Source organism: Erinaceus europaeus, chromosome 12 (genome assembly GCF_950295315.1).
Source record: "Erinaceus europaeus chromosome 12, mEriEur2.1, whole genome shotgun sequence".
NCBI lineage: Eukaryota > Metazoa > Chordata > Mammalia > Eulipotyphla > Erinaceidae > Erinaceus > Erinaceus europaeus.
Genome location: NC_080173.1, coordinates 5,516,050 through 5,538,025, shown reverse-complemented (window position 1 = coordinate 5,538,025; position 21,976 = coordinate 5,516,050). Strand labels below are relative to the sequence as shown.

Below are 21,976 nucleotides of genomic sequence, written 5' to 3'. Positions count from 1 at the left end.
TTATGATGAGAGAGGAGAGAAAATCATGTGGTGCCAGGAGTCCAGCTTAGAACCCCAGTGGCTTTTGTTTTTTTTTTCCTCCTGGGTTGTTGCTGGGCCTTGGCCTTGGTGCCTGCACTATGAATCCACTGCTCCTGGAAGCCATTTTTTTCATTTTATTGGACTGGACAGAGAAATGGAGAGAGGAGGGGAGGATAGAGAGGGTGAGAGAGAGAAAGACACCTGCAGACCTGCTTCACCACTTATGAAGCAGCTCCCCTGCAGGTGGGGAGTTGGGGGCTTGAACCGGGATCCTTAAGCTGGTCCTTGCGCTTCATGCTATGTGTGCTTAACTGGGCGCACTGCCCGGTCCCCAGTACCCCATTGTTTTATTCATTTTACCACTTCCCAGGGTGTGTGTGTGTGTACACATACATGTAGTGTAAGTTACCACCAAAATACCATAATGCCATACAAATAAACTGTACGGAATTTGCATAAGAGAAATGAAAGACTTGTATTTAAATGGACATAGCATCTTTTTTAAAAAAATTTATTTCTTTATTGGGGAATTAATGTTTTACATTCAACAGTAAATACAATAGTTTGTACATGCATAACATTCCCCAGTTTCCCATATAACAATACAACCCCCACTATGTCATCTATCATCCTTCATGGACCTGTATTCTCCCCACCCACCCACTCCAGAGTCTTTTACTTTGGTGCGATATGCCAATTACATTTCAGGTTCTACTTGTGTTTTCATTTCTGATCTTGTTTTTCAACTTCTGCCTGAGAGTGAGATCTCACTCTCAGCATCTTTTTTTTTAAAGACTACTTAAAAAAATATTTTATTGGGCAGAGGGTAGATAGCATAATGTTTATGCAAACGCGCATTCCTGAGGCTCCAGAGTCCCAAGTTCAATTCCCCACACCACCATATGCCACAGCTGAACAGGGCTCTGGTTAGAAAATAAGAAAAGAAAAAAATATTTTATTTATTTTACTGACAGATATAGAAACACCAGAGGACTATTCAATTCTGGCTTTTGTCTGGGGTGGGGATTGAACCTGGGATCTTTGGTGCTTCTGGCATGAAAGTATTTTGAAGAACCATTATGCTGTCTCCCCAGCTAGTTTCCCTCCTGCCCCCCAGAACACTGCTCTACTCCGGCTTATGGTGGTGCAGGGGATTGAACCTGGGATGGGACTTTGGAGCCTCAGGCATGAGAGTCTTTTTGCATAACCATTATGCTATCTACACCTGCCTCAGCATCTTTATTTTAATTTTTTTTCTGGTTTCTTTTTTTTTTAAAATTTTATTTATAAAATGGAAATATTGACAAGACCATAGGATAAGAGGGGTACAATTCCACACAATTCCCAAAATAACTCCACATCTAATCCCCCCCCCCCCCCCATAGCTTTCCTATTCTTTATCTCTCTGGGAGTGTGGGCCCAGGATCATTATGGGTTGCAGAAGGTGGAAGGTCTGGCTTCTGTAATTGCTTCCCTGCTGAACATGGGCATTGGCAGGTGGATCCATACTCCCAGTCTGCCTCTCTCTTTCCCTAGTGGGGCAGGGGTCTGGGGAGGTGGGGGCTCTAGGACACGTTGATGGGGTCATTTGCCCAGCCTAAGTCAGGCTGGCATCATGGTAGCATCTGGAACCTGGTGGCTGAAATAGAGTTAAGATATAAAGCAGAACAAATTGTTGACTAATCCTGAACCTAAAGGCAAGAATACTGCAGATGAAGATTTGGGGTCTCCATTTTGGAAAAAGCTAGAAGGTCTATTTTAGGTCTATTCCAAGGGGCCCATGACCCTACTAGTTTTTGCTTGAGCTTGACATCTAACATGCCAGGTAACCCAAGTCAATGTCTGGGAAGATGGTGTCGTAGTTGGAAAAAGGGCTAGAAACTGGATCAGGGAAGAGAGTAGCTCCCAAATATGGGGAAAGTATATAAATCTTGTTAACTGGGAACCCCATTGTTGATTTGACCTGAGCCCATAGTGAGCACAGGAGCCTGTGTGACCTCTGCATCCCTGCAGGTCTGAGCTCACATTCTGTGGTCACGGCTAGGAACATTCCAGGCTGCACTAATTTCAGGACCCATCATCCTCTGGTGATAGGTGGAGTATGTTATCCAACCTCCCTTCAGAGAATGGGGCATTTCCTACCCTTGTTGATCCACATTAAGGGCAAGGTTCTATAGAGGCCCACAAAGGGGTCCATTATGTTGTTCCTGATGGAGATGACCAGTGACAGTGGTGAGAGGGATCCACTAGAGGTCCAGGCCCACCATGTCTTTGTAGGAATCCCAGGACTCCCTGACCAGGGCCCCAGGTGACAGGGTGGCCTGGTGGTGACTAAGGAGTCATCATTAAAGTGTGCCGGTCTCTTGCCCTTATTACAGCTTTTGTAGTCCTTACTTTGGCTGACAGGGTTGGCTTTGGAGTGATTGAGGGACGTGCAGTAGGAGGTAGGTGAGGAGGGTGTCTAGGTCTAAGTAGAGACTTTCATTAGATACTTTATGGTGTCTTTTTAGGTCTTTCTGCTTGCTTGCTGCATGTATTGACTCACTGCAAACTATTGTGCACTTCTGCTTTAAGGTCTGTGTTTCCCCCTAACATCATGTACATATCTCATGGGCCCTGGTCTATATCTAGATTTTGAGGTTTTGTTAACAAGTGCACCACCCAAAATGGAATTGAGGAGTCCTATGAGCTAGGAAAGGTCTCACCTGAGTAGTGAAGCTGGAGAGTTGACATTCCATGCCTGACGTCTCTGGACACAGTCCGAAGTGAAACATGCCGAGGTGGTACTGGCTGCAGTGATTAGGCTGGGATCTGCAGATGCAGTGTCAGTTGGTATGAATTGAGAGAAGCATGCAGGAAGGTGAGCCCCACCCTAGAGGTTCCAGGCCTGGGAGAAACATGGGTTCTTTATAGAGAAAGGGGAAGGTTCCTGCTGTCTTAGGGTTTAAGAAGGCAATAGTTAGTTATAGTTGTACCCAAATTATTTGGTAATTGGGTTAACTTTGAAAATTCCATTTTGTTAAGATTTGCTGTATCATACAAGACCTTACCATAATTTATGTCCTTTTATGTCCTTTTATGCTATTTACTTATATCTGTATCTTACAAAGGAACACCACCAGTTGCTTCTGTCCTCCCCGGTCTAAGTTTTTAGGAGATTTAATATTTCAAAGAACAAGTCATTATTAGAAATGTATTAACAATTTGAGCCCACTGTTAAAATTCAGTTTGATTGCCCATTTGAAGTCTTAATTGCATAGATTAAAGGAACATATACGCAGAGGTATAATCTATGCATCAAAAAGTTTGAGACATTTGATCCATTGTTCCACTCTCATATAAATTGAATAGTGATTTGTGAGACTATAAGTTAATAAGAGTGTATATTAACATCATTCCCGCCACCAAAGCTCTGTGTCACACACCCCCAACCCCCATGAAACTAAACATCCCTCTTCACCCTCCACCCAGAGATTATTACTTTGGTGCCCTACTCCAGTATCTTAATTTTAAAAAGTGATCCATGTGCTCACATGTAACTTCCCACTGGGACCTTTCCAGGCTGCTCAGATCAGCCTTTCCAGTTCACCCCATCCTCTCAAGAGTACCAGAGTAAACACCTCAGGCATCAGAGCTGCAGCTGACAGCACATCATGCAGGATGAGTGGTGGAGCCTGGGCCCTGCTCTGGGGGCCGTGTGGTGCTTGGTGCTTGCATGACAAATGCACTGCCTCGTGACCATTGTTTCCCTTTCCCCTCCCTCCCTCCCTCCTTCCTTCCTTTCTCTCTTTCTCTCTTTCTTCTTCTTCTCCTCCTTCTCCTTCTCCTGTTTCTCCTCCTCCTTCTTCTCTTTGTTAGGTAGGACAGAGAGAAATTGAGAGAAGAGGGGGAGATAGAGAGGGAAAGAGACAGATACCTGAAGTACCTGCTTCATCACTCATGAAGCTTCCCTCCTGCAGGGGGCTTGAAACTCAGTCTTTGTGTTTGGTAACATGTGCACTTAACTTGGTGTGTCACTGCCTGGCCCCCAGAATCATAGTTGTTTTTAAAAGAATGTTTAACTTTCAGAGAAGGGTATAGAAACAAGTATGGAGGGAGCAACACAGTATCTGAGGTTTACTTCAACAGTGATGACTAAAGGGGAAGGGAAGGAGGAAGGGGAGGCTCCAGATAAAACCACACTGGCCCTGCCTTGACAGCTGTTGAATGCAAAGGTTGCTGGGTGTGTGTTTCTCAACTTCTGTCTGTTTGACAACCTCTGCAATAAAATGGACGCTGTGAACAACTTAGATAGTAAGTGAATAGTATTTCATACAGAGTCCTTGACACAGTGTTGGCAAGCAAGCTTTCCAGGAGGTGACTGACCTTTTCACCTAGTAGAAGACAGAATTGTAGAGAAAGGATGTTTTTCAGAGACCCATGTGCTGTTTCTTTTCTCTTCTTTTCTTTCTTGTATTTATTTATTTTTTCCCCTCCAGGGTTATTGCTGGGCTCGGTGCCTGCACCATGAATCCACCTCTCCTGGAGGCCATTCCCCCCCCCCCCCTTTTGTTGCTCTTGTTGTTGTAGCCTCCTTGTAGTTATTATTGTTGTTGATGTCTCTCATTGTTAGATAGGACAGAGAGAAATGGAGAGAGGAGGGGAAGACAGAGAGGGGGAGAGGAAGACAGACACCTGCAGACCTGCTTCACCACCTGTGAAGCGACTCCCCTGCAGGTGGGGACCCGGGGGCTCGAACCGGGATCCTTACACCCGTCCTTGTGCTTTGTCCCACCTGCTCTTAACCGCCTGACCCCTCTTTTTCTTCCCTTCCCTGCCCTTTCCTTTTTTATTTTTTTAAACTTGTGTTCAAGGACCTAGTTATCTTTCCTGCGGTGCTCCTGGGTTTTTGACGCATGGCATGATACCACCTCTGCTTTTCCAGATTGGCACCTGCCACGGGATTTCTGTGATGGCTCCTAGCAGGTGGTTCCAGTGTAAAGCTGGGCGGGGTGTCCTGTGGTCTCTGCAGATGTGTTTCCTGTCCCAACTCTGTTTGCAGAATTGATGTTTTTTTTTTTTTTAATATATATATATAAAGGAAGAGTAAGAAAAGGGAAGGGAGAGGCAGAAGAAGGGGGAGGGGGAGGACAAGGGAGAGACTTCAATATCCAGCTTCCCGCAGTGCTCAAACCTGCTTCACACACGAGGCCAAGCAGTGTGCAGTCCAAGTGAGCTGTCTGACTGGCCCGGCACTTTAACCCTCTAAATGGAATTGCTTGTGCAGTGTTGACTGAGGCATTCGGAGACTCCCTTTGTAACCTCTGGTGAGCTAAGATTGAGACCTCCCAGCCATTCTCTGATGAACTAGTTTATTTATTTACTTATTGGATAGAGACAGAGGGAAACTGAGAAGAGAGGGAGAGATAGGGGGAAAGAGATAGAGAGACACCCGCAGCCCTGCTTCACTCATGAAGCTTTCCCCCTGTAGGTGGGGACCTGGGACTTGAACCTGGGTCCTTGTGCACTGTCATGTGTGTGCTTAACCAGGTGCACCACCACCTGGCCCTTATAAACCAGTTTTTCCAAGTTGGGTCAGCCCCAAACTTACATGTTGAGGCCCTGGGGCACAAGAAGAGAGGGAGGGGCGTTTAATACCCATGGACATTTAGTGACTTCATTCTGGCTGTCAGTGTTACAGCACTAATGTACCCAGTCTAGATCAGAGTACCCTGGACATTGTGCAGTGACCCCCGCTGCTACAGAGCTGGGAGTAGCAGAGTGATTTTCGCTATCAAAATAAGCAGATGTACAAAAGGTAGGAACAGATAAAAATCGGACTGTGAGCGACCCACATGGATTCCAGTCAGCCGGGAGTTCTGAGAACACACCTGTGAAGTGTGCTGTGAACTTAGTCATTAAATTGGGCCAGATTTGAGACACCTCCTGGAACCCACGCTTGTTATTTTGGGGACCCTCACTAGAAGTGCTTCCTGACATCCCCACAAAAGAGCAACTACTAAAGGATTTGTCCCCCTTATCTCTTGTTCTCTTTTTAATTTTTTTTTAAAAAAATCTTTATTTATTTATTTATTGGATGGAGACAGCCAGAAATCAAGTGGGAAGGGGGGGGATAGAGAGGGAGAAAGACACCTGCAGCCTTGTTTCGCCACTCTCAAAGCTTTCCCCCTGCAGGTGGGGATTGGGGGCTCGAACCTGGGTCTTTGTGCACTGTAACAAGTGTGTTCAACCAGGTGCGCCGCCACCCGACCCCCTCTCTCTCTCTTTTTAAATCATCTTTCTTTATTAATTGGCTAGAGACAGCCAGAAATCGAGAGGGATGGGGGAGACAGAGAAGGAGAGAGACGGAGAGACACCTGCAGCCCTGGTTTTCACCACCTGTGAGGCTTTCCCCCTGCAGGTGGGGAGCAGGGACTTGAATCCAGTCTGTGTGCCTTGTGACGCGGGCGCTGTGACGCGGGCGCTGTAACGTGTGTCCCCTTCACGGATTTTTTTCTTTCTTCTTTTTCACCATGACTTCTTTGCTGTCCCCTTAGCTTGGACTTTCCCTTTGCTCTGACTGGCTTCTCTGCCTATCATCTCTCCTGCAGATCCTTCTAGAATAACTCCTTCTCCACAGGCTGCTCTCATCTCCCTCGCAAACATTTCTGTCCATCACCACAGGCCCACCCCTTTCCTGTTTTCCTTCCCACCCCGGCACTTCCATCTGGTGTGTTTCATGCATTTCATTTCTTCTCATAAGCACACAAGTGGCAGGAGGACCACTCGTAGGAATCTGCATTTCATTCAGCCTGTGCCCGGCACTCACAGACTTGTCTTTGTTGGATGGTGACAGTGCACAGGGCTATCATCTTGCACCCTAGGCCTCTCCTGGCCCCACTGGCAGACAGTCCGTGTTCTGCTTTGACAGGTAAGGCAACAGTGCCCCCACCTCACCCACAGCCCCCAGATCACGCCCCCCCCCCCCATCTGCGCTTTTATCTCTTTTGGCCCCAGCTTGTCAAAAGCTTTGTCTCTGGAAAACCAGCAAAGTCTCCTGCCAGAAAGGTCTGCTCAGCCTTGTTGTTTCAGCTGTTTCCAAGACTCTGTAGTGGGCCGCTTGGCCCCAGGAGGCCCACGGGGAGCCAGGGTCAGGTGACGGTGACGGGCCTGCAGCACCGGTACCCAGAATCTGGCTCTTGCATCTTCCGTTGACCTGATCTCATTCACTTTTTAGTCCTCCTGGCCAGTGACCTGCTTGGTCATTCTACTGCTTCTAAGTGCCTTTTCCCTTTCAGCAAGTCTGGAAACTGATGGTAGGCCAGACTTCAAAAGACCGCCTTTAAAATGGGGATTTGAGAACATGAATCATTGCTGGAGTTGGCTGGCGACTCAGTCCACTTGACCGTCTGAGGAGACGTGGCAGCAATTCCTACTGTGATCAGCCAGGATCCGTCCCAGTCAGTTGAGCATACAGACCTTCTGTGAGGGGTTTTTTGCAGGTCAAGTACCTTGTACCCCAGGGGACAGAGAGGTGAACACTGGATTTGCCAAACACTCCCCTAGAGGCAAGTACTTGCCTAGGCCCACTCTTCTTTCTGAGAGGGGAGCAGGATGCATACAGAAAAAAACTGGGGACTGGCAAAGTAGCTCACCTGGGTAGTGTTCTGCTTTGCCGTGTGTGTGTGTGTGTGTGTGTGTGTGTGTGTGCTTTGCCGTGTGTGTGTGTGTGTGTGTGTGTGTGTGTGTGAGAGAGAGAGAGAGAGAGAGAGAGATAGACCCTGGTTCAAACCCGGCCACCACCCCATTGAAGGAAACACCAGTGCTCTGATCTCTGTCACACACACTTTCTCTGCCTCTCTTTATTTTAATAAAAGGAAAGGAAACGGAGAAAAAAAAAAAAAAAGAAGAGAAAAAAAATTGAGAAAGTGATCTCAGAAAAGACCTGAGGGCAGTAGTGGGGGCAAGTTTCTGAGGTCCATTTTACTGAGCCTTAATTGACCAACCCTGAGTAGACCTATTCTATGTATTTATTTATTTATTTAATTCTTTACTGCCTCCAGGATTATTGCCGGGGTTCGGTGCCAGCACTACAAATCCACTGCTCCTGGAGGCCACCCCCCCCCCCATTTTGTTGTACAGGACAGAGAGAAATTGAGAGGGGGAAGGGGAGATACAGAGGGATAGAGAAAGAGAGACACCTGCAGACCTGCTTCACCACTTGTGAAGCGTCCCTCCCTGTAGGTGGTGAACAGGGGTTTGAATCCAGATCCTTGCATGTGTCCTTGAGTCCTCTGTGTGCTTAACCAGGTGCACCACCACCCAGCCCCCCTGAGCAGACTTAGTATATATAATTATCATATATATATGTATACATACACACACACACACACACACACACACACACAATCACCCCACGGAGCCACTTTTCAATGTTGCAAGTATATTGAGAACATTTAAGATCTGTACTCTTAGCAAAGTTCAAGTGCTGACATGCCTTGGAGATCCTGGTGGCGGGATGGTCAGCATCAAATTACTACAATCATATGACCTCACAGTGAAATGAGACAATGAATTTTTTAAAAAATGTCCTAGTGTATTTCAAAGCTACTTAACACTTGTATCTATTAAGTGAGTAATATAGCGTTATATCCAAAAAGTGTTCATACCTCAGCTAACCATGATCTGAGCTGTTGGAACAATGATAGACTTTCCTCTCAGGGTTGCGGTAGACCTTCAGTTCTCAGAAAGCACAGCAAAGCCAAACTCAGTGAAGCGAGGGGTGCTTGTACCCAGCACAGGAGTGTTGGCTGTAGTTGTCCCCTGTGCTGTGTCACATCTCTGGAAGGCATTCATCCTACAGAGTCCAATGTCTGTGACTTTTGGCCACCAGCGTCCCTGTTTCCCCCACCTATATCCCATGGCAACCAGCATCCCACCCCTGCTTCTCTGCGTTGGACTCTCACAGAGCCTACCTTGTAAAGTCAGATCACGGAGCCTGTGCCTTTCTGTGCCTGGCTTGTTTCACTTTGCACAGTGGCCTCCAGGCTCACGCACGTTGTACTGAGCAAACGGCAGGATTTCTTCCTTCAGTTGGGGTGAGTGGCGCTGGGCGCGCGTGTCAACGGGAGCACATTTTTCTCTCTCCGTTCACCTGCTGTTGGGGGACACTTAGACGGAGCTGTGTTTTTGACTCTTGTGAACGCTCCTGCAGTGAACGCAGGGCCGCAGGTACCATTTCCTCTGGATAAACAGCCAGAAATCAAACGGTTGGGTCATGTGGTAGTTCTGTGTTTGACTTTTTGAAGTTTTGAAGAACTTCCATACTGTTTTCCACAGTTTCAGCTTGGATCGTAATCAAAACTTGTGGTTTGAAGCTCATTATTTGAGTGCCTGGCTTGCCTTTTTCTTGTAGCTAAATGAATCAGTAGAGGAAGATTGAGTGTTTCCTGGGAGGTATAAAGGATAATGGTGTGCTGACTTATTTCCATACTGTGACATTCTCTCTCTCTCTCTCTCTCTCTTTGCATCAGTGCCATCCTACCACTCCTGGAAGACTTTTAGAGACAGGGAAGGAGAGATAGAGAGAAGGAGAGACACCATAGCACTGCTCCACCATTCATGTTAAACAGCTGGACAGTACCCACAGCCCCTGGACCAACTTTCCCAGCATTCATGAAGCTCTCCCTGGTGCCATGCATGATGCTCCACAGGGTGGTGGGGATTCACATCCGAGTTCTCAGACATGATATGGTGTGTGTTCTGCCGGGCGAACTATTTCTTGGCCCTAGTGCTTCTCCTTAGGATGTTTAACTATGGAACGGCTGAGGTGTGTAACCTATTAATAATCTATGTTCCTACCTCAATGTTAGTTTAGTTTTTTTTTCTCCTCAAATGAACATTTTCCCCTGAAGTCTTGGGTGCTGGGACATTCTTCAGTGGATTATTGATGAAGAACGAGGCCTTCCTGCTACTCCAGACTAAGTAGGTTTGTGATAGTAGAATGTGATTGTTGCCTGTGGTCAGAAGCCAGTAGAATGAGGCTATCAATCAACTAGCAGGTCAATAAGTGTCTGTTCAGCACAGACCTAGTACAAAGACTCTTTCTACTAGAAGGGGGGGGGAGTCTTTGGGGCCTCAAGATCAACAAATATCCATTGAACCTAACTTTAGGTTATTATTATTATTAATAATAACTTATTAATTCAGTTTGAAATAATAACTCTTCTTTTGGAGATGGCAGAATTTGCATTTCTGGACAATTGATTCATTGGCCTTCAGATGACCATAACTGTTGACTTGGGTTTCCTTTTTATTTTGACTTAGTATGAATCTACTACCCATGCTTTGAATTTATCTAGATCTTCCAGAATTTGCATACCTGCTGGGTCATTTGAGTTAGTGGACTGATTTTGTTAACTACATTACTGCTTGAAGGGCATAAATACACATCTGTGGATAGTCTCTGTTACACCCCAGCCCAAGTAACATCTTATAGATACACATTGGTCCCCCTTTAACCCCTTCTGAGGTTTTTTTTTTTTTGCCTCCAGGTTTATTTCTGGGGCTCAGTGTCTGCACTATGAATCCACTGCTCCTGGAGGCCATTTTCCCCCCTTTGTTGACCTTGTTGTTTATCATTGTTGTAGTTATTATTGTTGTTGCTGTCATTGTTATTGGATAGGACAGAGAGAAATGGAGACAGGAGGGGAAGACAGAGAGGGGGAGAGAAAGACAGACACCTGCAGACCTGCTTCACCACCTGTGAAGCGACTCCTCTGCAGGTGGGGAGCCGGGGGCTCGAACTGGGATCCTTATGCCAGTCCTTGTGCTTTGTGCCACGTGTGCTTAACCCACCGTGATACCACCCAGCCCCTCAACTGAGGTTTTTAATTGGGCCACAGTTTTATATCTGTGTCTCCTTACTAACCTTGTCCATTTAGGGCTGGTCAGTGAGAGGGTTTGGTTCTGTGGTTTCTGTTTTTACAACCTGTAGTTGAGAGTGTAACCTTCAGATTCATCTTTTAAAATCTCAACCTGATAGCTTTTGTGTTTGACTATCAACACTAAATCACATCTGAAAAGTAAACATTAGTTTCTGATTAGTATCTGATTAGTATCTGATTACTGTAAAAAATGGCGAAACGGTATCATCTGATTTCCATCTACACCATGCCTCGGCCTCACGTGAGCTTAATGTGCAGCTTGACGATACGAGAATCCGGCATGAAGCCCAGCCAGTCTATCTTGGCGTTACTCTCGATCGCACCCTGTCATTTCACGAACATCTCATAAAAACTGCAGCAAAGGTGGGCGCGAGGAATCACATCATTGCAAGACTGGCCAGCTCCTCATGGGGCGCGAGCGCTTCCACACTACGATCATCCTCTCTGGCATTATGCTATTCCACTGCAGAATACTGTGCCCCAGTATGGTTCTGTAGCCCCCATGTCCACTTGGTCGATTCCAAATTATATTCCTCCATGAGGATCATTTCTGGAACCATCCGTTCCACCCTGGTTCCATGGCTGCCAGTTCTCAGCAACATCGCCCCGCCAGATATTCGTCGGGATGCGGCATCATCTAAGTTCATTTCCCACGTCTACGCTCTACCGGACCTGCCAATATACGCGGATATCTTCGCCCACCCTGTTCAACGCTTGACGTCTCGTCACCCAATCTGGTCCCCTACGCCTACACTGAACTTCTCTGTTCCAGACTCTTGGAAACAGAGTTGGCAGTCAGCTGAGGTCAAGAACAAACACCTCATCACAGACCCCTGCAAGCGTCAACCCGGCTTTGACCTGGCACGTTATGATTGGGCCCTCCTCAATCGCTATCGAACAGGCCGTGGCCGGTGCGCCGCTATGTTCCATCGCTGGGGAGCCAGAGACGACCCGAACTGCCCCTGCGGCTCCAGACAGACTATGACCCACATAGTCAACGACTGCCATCTCTCCAGATTCAAAGGAGGTCTCGAAACTTGACATCAGGCTCAACCTGACGCTGTTGACTGGCTACGGAAGAAGGGCAAACGCTAGAAGAAAAAAAAGTTAAGGCCAATCATCTCTAGTTAGATTAGCTGCCCCCAACCCTCCCTGGGGCCAGAGTCACACTATTGTTTGTTGTCTAAGCATCTTGCTGCTCAACTGTGATTGGAAGATGAACAGTCTTCAGGTCTTATCTGAGAGCATATCAGAAATATCAGAATTACACATCCCATGGCCCAGCCCTGCCTGTGGAATCTGCATTTTGATAAAATCCCCAGCTGATATGTGTACACACACACACACATACACACACACACACACGCATACACATATGTGTGAGAAGCACTGGTTGTACAGTGGTTTTAGATGTTCTTGTTAGAATTGCAATGCTGGGAGTCGGGCGGTAGCGCAGTGGGTTAAGTACACGTGGCTTGAAGTGCAAAGGTCAGCATAAGGATCCTGGTTCGAGCCCCCAGCTCCCCACCTGCAGGGGAGTCGCTTCACAGGCGGTGAAGCAGGTCTGCAGGTGTCTGTCTTTCTCTCCCCCTCTCTGTCTTCCCCTCCTCTCTCCATTTCTCTCTGTCCTATCTAACAATGACATCATCAACAACAACAATAATAACTATAACAATAATAAAAAACAACAAGGGCAACAAAAGAGGAAATAAATAAATAAATAAATAATGCCAAGATGTAATGGGACACATATCCATTATATAGTTTTTGTGTGATTTTTTTTTTTCCTCCTGGTGGCATCTTTTTCCCATTGTTGTTGCTGCTGATGTCATTGTTGGAGAGGACAGAGAGAAATGGAGAGAGGAGGGGAAGACAGAGAGGGGGAGACAAAGACAGACACCTGCAGATCTGCTTCACCGCTTGTGAAGCGACTCCCCTGCAGGTGGGGAGCCGGGGGCTCGAACCGGGATCCTAACGCCGCTTTGCACTCTGTGCTTTGCACTCTGTGCACTTGACCCAGTGCACTATTGCCCGGCCCCCTGTATGATTTTTTTATTACCCCTAACGTTTAGTGTGGACAATTTCAAATAAATGCAAAAAATCGAACATTTTGAGACCAAGGAGATGGATAAGCTATGGGCCTGTGAGTGTGCTGAGCTGAGTGCGTGTGACCGGCTTCAAGGCCACGGCACACCACGTGGAAGTACTTGGACTTCGGGGGAAGTTTTGGTCTCACTCGTCCCAAGGGCCAGGTCGTGATACACCTGGTTAAGCTCACACATTATTACGGTGCACAAGGACCCACGTTCAAGCCCCTGGACCCCATCTGCAGGAGGAAAACCTCACAGATGGTGAAACAGGTCTGCAGATGTCTATCTTTCTCTTTCCCTATCTATCTCTCCTCCCCTCTCAATTTCTCTTTGTTTTATCCAGTAAAATGGAAACAATGTCCTCCAGGAGCAGTAGATTTGTAGTGCTGGCACCGAGCCCCAGCGATAACCCTGGAAGCAAAAACAAACAAAAAACCCCCAAGGTTATAAGATTACAGGGGTATAGCTTCCACTTTTTGAAATGTTATCCCCCTCTTGGATTAATGACTGTCAAGAATTTTTTTTTTAATTTAATCGAAACATTAGCAGATAGCATGACTGTTTAAAAAAAAAAAAGAACCATATGTTGGGAACCCTTATCTTTTTTTTTTTTTTTTCACTCCCTAGAATTCTCAATGGCTTTGATGTTGTGATTACTTGGGGATTTCTCCTCATTTCCCCTACCCTGGTGAGGTGTGTGTGTGTGGGGGTATTTGCACAGTTGGGTGCTGGTCGTTGCCTAGTTCAGAATAGTGGGCCTGAGGCCTTTGATCACTGGTGCAGTGAGCCGGTTTTGAGATGGTCTGCAATGTTGCTTCTAGTCCTGTGACTATAGGTTCTGTGCCATTATGATCACCAGGACTCCTCAGGTTGAGATGCTGATGAGCCAGCTCAATACTTGAACAGGAAGGAAAACATCTGTTGGCCTGGAGAAGTGATCATTTCCTAAGCTACTGAGTAAAACACAGCTGCACTGGCACTGCTAACTCCGTTTCCTTGTCAATTTCTGTTCTTTCAGGAAACCTCACAGAAACATGAAGCTGTCCACCATCTGGAACTCAGAAACTCTTTGGGAGCTGACTGCAGGCTTCTAGAACATCCAGGTGTTCTACAGATGTGAACACTGACCCTGCACTCACCAGCTGGAGCCTGAACAGATCCTCTTAACGCTGGCATCTACAGACATAGAAAAGTCAAGTCCTAAGTAGCCAGGGAACCATTGTTGATACTGATCAGGGTGATTCCTGGACACAGCCAGTCACCTTATGAAGCTGCAGCGGGGGACAGCCCAAATTTGGGGTTGCAGATTTCCTGGGGTTCTAAATGGGGACCTTGTTTTGGTAGCACCCACCACCAGCAGGCCCTTTTCCTTCACGGAAGCTCGGCTTTCCAGGGACTCCCCGCGTTGAAAGTGAACAGCTCTCTGAGGTTCTCCAGGAACCCTTCATTCCTCACCCACAGTCACTGCAGACACTGGGAGGCCTTCTCTCCACCATGGGCTGGATATTTCTAACGGTTTTGTTGGTGGGGGTGAGCTTCTTGGGATATCGTTACCCGCTTGTGGATTTTTGCGTCACTGGGCAAACAAGAAGTCAGAAACCAAATTTTGTAATCATCTTGGCAGATGACATGGGGTGGGGTGACCTGGGGGCAAACTGGGCAGAAGCCAAAGACACTGCCAACCTTGATAAGATGGCTGCAGAAGGAATGAGGTGAGTCTGCAGAATGGCAAGCCTGTATCTTCTGGGATGTCTTATCCTTTTTTGGGGGGTGAGGTGGGGGGTAGCACTTAATGGGTCCATATTTCTTTATTCAAGCAATAATTCAATCAGTCACTCAACTAATCATATTTGAAGCCAATATAGGATCATGAAGACATTTGGTTATCCACCTATCTTTTAAAAAATATTTTTATTTAGTTATTATTGGATAGAGACAGAGATAAGTTTAGAGGAGAGGGAGAGATAGGGAAAGAGACAGAGATACCTGCAACCCTGCTTCACCACTCATGAAGCTTTCCCCCTGCAGGTGGGGACTGGGGCTTGAACCTGAGTCCTTGTGCACTGTAATGTGAGCATTTGATCAGGTGTACCACCCATCCATCTTCTCCCATTTGTTGAGTGTGTTAGGACCTAAGGATACAGAAGTGACCAAGATAAAGAATTTTGTCTTCCAGGGACATGCAGTAGAACATCCTTATTATGTCTGATAGCAGAGGTGGGTTAAAAGGAAAATGTATCTGCATCAGGAAGTTCTGGACTCCACGGGGAGGGTATAGAACCCAGCCTGGGGGCTCTAGGGCAGAGGTGCCCTTTGAAGAGCAACTGAGAGTCAGTGAGGCCTATCAAGGTGAAAGAATTTGTTTGTGAGCTGATAAGACAGTGGATGATGGAAGGCACATTTGGTTCCATGATACCACAGAAGTGGAGGGGATATGCATCTGAACAGACTGAAATGTTTATAGCTTTTTTTTTGCCTCCAGGGGTATCACTGGGGCTTGGTGCCTGCACTATGAATCCACTGCTCCTGGAGGCCATTTTCTTTTTTTCCATTTTATTGAACAAAGCAGAGAGCAATTAAGAGAGGAAGGGAGATAAAGAAGGAGAAGGAAAGATAGACACCAGCTGTGAGTATGGAGGCTGGGAGTGTGTATCAGTCTGCCAACGCCCATGTTCAGCGGGGAAGCAGTTCCAGAAGCCAGACCTTCCACCTTCTGCATCCCACAATGACCCTGGGTCCATACTCCCAGAGGGATAAAGAATAGGAAAGCTGTCAGGGGAGGGGATGGGATACGGAGTTGTGTTGGTGGGAACTGTGTGGAATTGTACCCCTCTTATCCTATGGTCTTGTTAATACATCCATTTTATAAAATAAAAAAAGAAAGATAGACACCTGCAGACCTGCTTCACCACTTGTGAAGCTCCTCCTCTGCAGGTGGGGAACCGGGGTCCTTGCACTCCGTACTGTGTGTGCTTAACGGGGTGTGCCACCACCCAGCCCACATATATATTTCTGATTCAAAAGTCTAGCCCCGCTTCCTGCTTAGACAGGAAACTTGTGTCAGTGCTCAGGCTTGTCGGTTTTCTTCATGCGCTGATGCTGGCCCGAGCAGCTGGTGCAGACCCTCCTGTCTGTACTGGGTCATGAACCTCCAATCCATGTTGTGTGGCAGGACTCAGTTCAGCTGACTGACTGGTTAGGACAACGCTTGAGGTGTCTTTAGATGTCAGAGGTCAGCCACTTGCAGCCTTAGGCTGGGAACTTTTGTGTGGCTATACGGACCCTCAGGGTTCATGGAACTGGTCTTAACCTATACCAGCCTGTCCTTACTTCATCCAACTCTATGAACACTCCTCTGCCTCCAGTCTTTCAAGGCATTTTTTTTTTCCTCCAGGGTTATTGCTGGGCTCAGTGCCTGCATCATGAATCCACCGCTCCTGGAGGCCATTTTTTACCCCTTTTGTTGCCCTTGTTGTTGTAGCCTCGTTGTGGTTACTATTATTGCCATTGTTGATGTTGTTCATTGTTGGATAGGACAGAGAGAAATGGAGAGAGGAGGGGAAGATAGAGAGGGGCAGAGAAAGACAGACACCTGCAGACCTGCTTCACCGCCTGTGAAGCGACTCCCCTGCAGGTGGGGAGCCGGGGCTCGAACCGGGATCCTTACGCCGGTCCCTGCGCTTTGCGCCACATGCACTTAACCCACTGCGCCACCGCCCGACCCCCTCAAGGGCATTTTTGTGACCCTAAGGGAAAAAAAGCCTAGGGGGCTGGGCAGTGGTGCACCCTGTTAAGTGCACATAGTACCATGTGCAAAGACCTGCACAGAGACATGGGCTCAAGCCCCCACTTCCTACCTGCAGCAGGGACGCTTCACAAGTGATGAAGCAGGTCTGCAGGTGTCTCTCTGTATCCCTCTTTGTAACCACCCTCCCAATTTCTCTCCAATTGAATAAAATAGAAGAAAAAAAGAGAGCAGGGTAGATAGCATAATGGCTGTGCAAACAGACTCTCATGTCTGAGGTCCCCAGGTCCCAGATTCAATCACCTGTTCCACCATAAGCCAGAGCTCAGTGCACTGGTAGAGAAAGAAAGAAAGGTGGTCGGGCAGTAGCTCAGCGGGTTAAGCGCAGGTGACGCAAAGCGCAAGGACCAGCATTAAGAATCCTGGTTCGAGCCCCCGGCTCCCCACCTGCAGGGGAGTCGCTTCACAGGCGGTGAAGCAGTTCTGCAGGTGTCTGTCTTTCTCTCCCCCTCTCTGTCTTCCCCTCCTCTCTCCATTTCTCTCTGTCCTATCCAACAACGACGACATCAATAACAACAACTAATAACTGTAACAATAAAACAAGGGCAACAAAAGGGAATAAATAAATAAATATTAAAAAAGTAAAAACTAAAGAAAGAAGGGTGGTCGGGTGGTAGCACAGTGGGTTAAGTGCAGGTGGCACAAAGTACAAAGACCGGCATAAGGATCCCGGTTCGAGCCCCCCGGCTCCCCACCTGCAGGGGAGTGGCTTCACAGGCGGTGAAGCAGGTCTGCAGGTGTCTGTCTTTCTCCCCTCCTCTCTGTCTTCCCCTCCTCTCTTGGTTTCTCTCTGTCCTATCCAACAGCAATGACAGAAATGACAAAAATAATAATAACAACAACTATAAATAACAAGGGGCAACAGAAGGGGAAAAGTAGCCTCCAGGAGCAGTGGATTTGTAGTGCAGGCACTGAGCGCCAGCAATAACCCTGGAGGGAAAAAAAACCGGAAAAGAAAAGAAAAGAAAGAAAATGGGAAAGGGGGAGAGAAAGAAAGGGAGGAAGAAAATGGTAGGGCTGGGTGGTGGCGCACCTGGTTGAGCGCACATTTCAGTGCGCAACGGCCGGGGTTTGAGCCCCTTGTCCCCACCTTGCAGGGGGAAAGCTTTGTGAGTGGTGTAACAGTGTTGCAAGTGTCTTCCTTTCTCTCTCCCCCTCTGTCAGCCTCTTCCCTCTCAATTTCTGTCTCCATGCAATTAATAAATAAAGATAATAATTAAAAAAAACATCTTATTTTAGAAAGGAAAGGAAAATGGTCAGCAGGATTGGTGGACTTGTAGTGCTAGCACTGAGCCCCAGCAATAACCCTGGAGGAAGGAAAATAAAATAAAATCCTAGTTCCAAAGAGCTACAGCTTAGAAGACCAGCTCATTCTCTGAAGCTCTCTATGTAGTCTCTCTGTCTTCTCTTGTTTCCTCCCTCTCCCCCTCTCCCTCTCCCTCTCCCTCTCTCTCTCTCTCTCTCTCTCTCTCTCTCGGCTTTCCCTGTGTGGTGACTTTTTCCTGGTGTACATTTCTCACCTCCTGTTTAGTTTCTGCTCACCATTTGCCCCGCAGTTCCACTGAGGTCTTTGGGAAAGCTCTCCTGGACACCAGAAGTGTATTCTGTGCAGCCCTCGCTGCTCTGCATAGATACTGGCCAGTCCTCTGAGCACTGGTGTTGGGCTTAATGGCATCTTCTTTCCCCAATTCACATCCATATGGAACCTCAGAATGTGACCTTGTTTTAGATGTTGGGTCTATGCAGATGTGATTAGCTATGGATCTAAATGATAAGCTACTTGATTTAGGGTTGAATGAAATTGAATGACGGATGTCCTTATCAGGAGAGGAGGGGAGGGGAGGGGAGGGGAGAGGAGAGGAGTGGACGTAGATATGATGTAAAAGAGGAGGCAGAAATGGGAGTGGTTTGGGGCCGATCAGTGGAGCGCTTGTTGAGCGCACATGTTATAATGCACAAGGTTCGAGCCCCTGGTCCCCACCTGCAGGGGGAAAGCTTTGTGAGTGGTGAAGCAGGGCTGCAGGTGTCTTTCTCTCTCCCTCTATCACCCTTTTCCCTCTTGATTTCTGGCTGTCTCTACCCAATAAATATTATATATATATATATATGGAGAGAGAGAGAGAGAGAGAGAGAGAGAGAGAGAGAGAGAGAAGGAGTGATTGAGCTACAACCCAAGAATGCCAAGGACTGGGTTAACGTCAGCCTCATTCTGAACTCCTCATTCTGTCCCAGGAAGAGTCACCCCTGGTGACACCATGATTTCAGACTTCCTGCCACATGAGCTGTGCGAGAATAAATTTTTGTCATTAATAGCAATATATTATGTATGGCAGCTCCTTCTAGCTCTGGGCCTCTGGAAGAAAAAAAGCTTTCTTTATCTTTCCCCTCTTTATCTTTCTATTCTTTCTCCTTTATCTTTCTAGCTAAGTGTCTGGACACATAGCAGGCAATCCTCAAATATTTGGCCCTCAATCAGTGAATTTTAGGAATTCAAAAAACCCCAAAGTGTCACCCTAAAATTTTGCATGCCAAATATTTTTCTCCCCCGGGAAGAATGTTAATCCATGGTATTGATCAGATCCTGAAAAGAGAGCTGCTGTTGCTCTAGGGCAGGGAGATCTCACAATGGTTATTCAAAAAGGCTTTCTTTCTGGAGGCCTGGAGGTCAGTCCAGGCACCACCATAAGCCAGAGCTGGGCAGTGCTCTGGTGAAAAGAAAAACTAACAAAAAAACACAAAGCAGCTTCTGATTTAAGTGTCAGGGGGAAACTTCTGAGCTGTTATTTGAACCTCAGTATGTGCGAACTGAGCCTTTGGCCCTAGACCTGGAGTTGGGGCCTCCAGGATGTTCTGAACCCAACAGGCATCTCGGGGTCATGGGGGGTGGGGTGGGGCTTGACTCTAGCACGGCTTGTGGGCTGTAGTGCTTCCCTCCTCCTTAGGAAAATATTCTCTCCACCTGAGCCTTGGGACGGCAGCCAGCCAACAGCCCTGTGGCCTGATGTCTATGGCTTCCTGCTCTGCATTATTGACAGGAAAGCAGGTTTCCTGTGAGGCTGTGGGTTGATTCATCACTGGCACCTCCCACCGTCTGCTCAGTGTCAGCAGGGAACTTGACTTTCACACCAGAACTTCTGTTACCAATAAGGGGCCTAAGGGCTGCTGAGGGAACCACCTTTTACCTTCTTTCATGAGTGTATTCTTTGCCTGGGACGATCACGCTCGTGACTACGGACTAGGTGGCTTAGAGCAAATTCAGTCCACCCTTCAAATTCAGGAGGCTGGGAGTCCTTCATCTCTGTGTTGACAGGAATCGTTTCTCCGAGAGACTGGGAGACAAAGAGAAATTGAGAAGGGGGTGGGAGTAGATAGCATAATGGTTGTGCAAAGAGACTAATGTCTGGGGCTCCAGAGTCTCAGGTTCAATCCCCTGCACCACCATAAGCCAAGAGCTGAGCAGTGCTCTGGCTAAAAAAAAAAAAAAAAAAAGACAAACAAAACCCCCCCCATAATAATAATAAATAAAAATAAAATCTAAAGAAATTGAGAAGGGAGGGAGAGATAGAGAGGGAGAGAAACAGAGAATGACCCACACCTGCAGACCTGCTTCACCATTCATGAAGCATCCCCCACCCCTTGCAGGTGGGGAGCAGAGGCTCCAACCCGGGTCCTCGAACATGGTAATGTGTGTGCTTACCTGGGCGTGCCACCGTGCAGCTCCCTCCCCAGCTCTTTTAACAAAACCCATCGTTGGACTTCAGGCCCACCCAACTGGAGTACAACCACTAAGGCCACACGAAGCCACCGTCACAGGTTGAATTGATGTTGCTGTGTGCCGGGCTAGCATGGGGGTGCCTCTTCCCGTGTGGACTCTCTGGGTTGGAGAGAACTCGACCGGAGCCAGCCTGGGCTGCCACTCACTCAGCGATGCCAGGGAGATGACTCAAACTCGTGGCAGAGTGGCAATGCAATGTCTTTATTGACCAGAGAGCAATGCTTTTAAAGGCCAGACCCCGGAAGTGACAAGTCGGAAACGGAAATGGCTAGGAAAGAGGCCGAGAAAGGCAAAAGGAGGCTGGGAAGGTAGGAACTTCCTTAGTAACTGTTGGGAGGGTTTTAACTGGTGGGATTAATGTTACCCTGTAGGCAGGGAGGGTCTTGAGGGTAGAAAGAAGATAGATCAAAGGAATGGAATGGGTGGGGATCTTTCAGGCAAAACAATGATTATGTAGATAGGCCATAGTATCAGGAATGCAGGGTGCTTTGTGAGGCTCCTCACAATTTCCTGACAGCAGAGGTGGGGCACGACTGAACCCAGAGCAGCTAGATACCTTACACTTAACCTTCGTCTCTGCTGCTACATAGCCTACAGCACAGCAGATGAGCCACAAGTGTTCGCTACTTAGAAGACAAATTGTGGTGCTTAAGAGGCTGGACATCTCCAGAGTCAGTCAGACCCTGTGGGTTCAAATCCCAGCTCTGCCCCTTCCCAGTTGTCTGACCCTGGCAGGTGTGGGGCCACACACAGAGTGACAAGAATTCCATTCTCCTTCCAAGAACTTGTCAATTAGACCCAATACCGTGCAGAGCGGACAGTAACAAGGCAAATGAATCCCATCTCTCATAATAGCAGCAAAAAGCAGCCACAGATAATGTATCCCTGAGGGCCAGGCAGTGACACAGCTGGTTAAGTGCACACACTGCAGTGCACAAAGACCTGGTGGTCCCCAGCTGCAAGGGAGGAAGCTTCACAAGTGGTGAAGCAGGGCTGCAGTTTTCTGTTTCTCCTCTCAATTTCTCTCTCTATCCAATAATAAATAAATAAATAAATAAATATAATGTATCCTGGTCTGTTCTGCTCAGGGCTCTGCAGCTAACTGGACCCTCACAACATCCATGAGTGGGTGTTGTCACTTCCCTCAATTACAGAAGGAAGCAAAGCCTGGAGGGAGAATGTTGACCACAGACTGGGACTTGGGACCTGATTACATGGGTCTGTATTTGCTAGTTCTGGGGACACTGAACTTGACCCAAAGCCATGCCAGACCTCTGTTTGTTCATCTCTAAAGTGGAACTTGCCTTGCAGAGTGGTTCGAGGAGAGTCCCTGGCACTTACTCATGCTTGACAGGTATCA

The 21,976-nt window shown here is 47.4% G+C and overlaps 1 protein-coding gene across 5 annotated transcripts in view; it reads left to right on the top strand.

Annotated features, from left to right (window-relative positions):
* The window catches only part of ARSG (arylsulfatase G), a 151,167-nt gene that overhangs the window by 49,828 nt on the left and 79,363 nt on the right, over positions 1-21,976 (top strand). For 2 of the 5 annotated variants that reach the window (XM_060202625.1, XM_060202623.1), the window contains exon 2: positions 14,055-14,748. In XM_060202625.1, the coding sequence (XP_060058608.1) occupies positions 14,531-14,748 (218 nt within the window). In that variant the 5' untranslated portion in view covers positions 14,055-14,530. Of the gene's footprint in view, positions 1-6,718; positions 6,932-9,681; positions 9,754-14,054; positions 14,749-21,976 lie in introns of those variants that run through there. The other 3 variants (XM_060202622.1, XM_007524964.3, XM_060202624.1) reach the window with 3 other exon arrangements.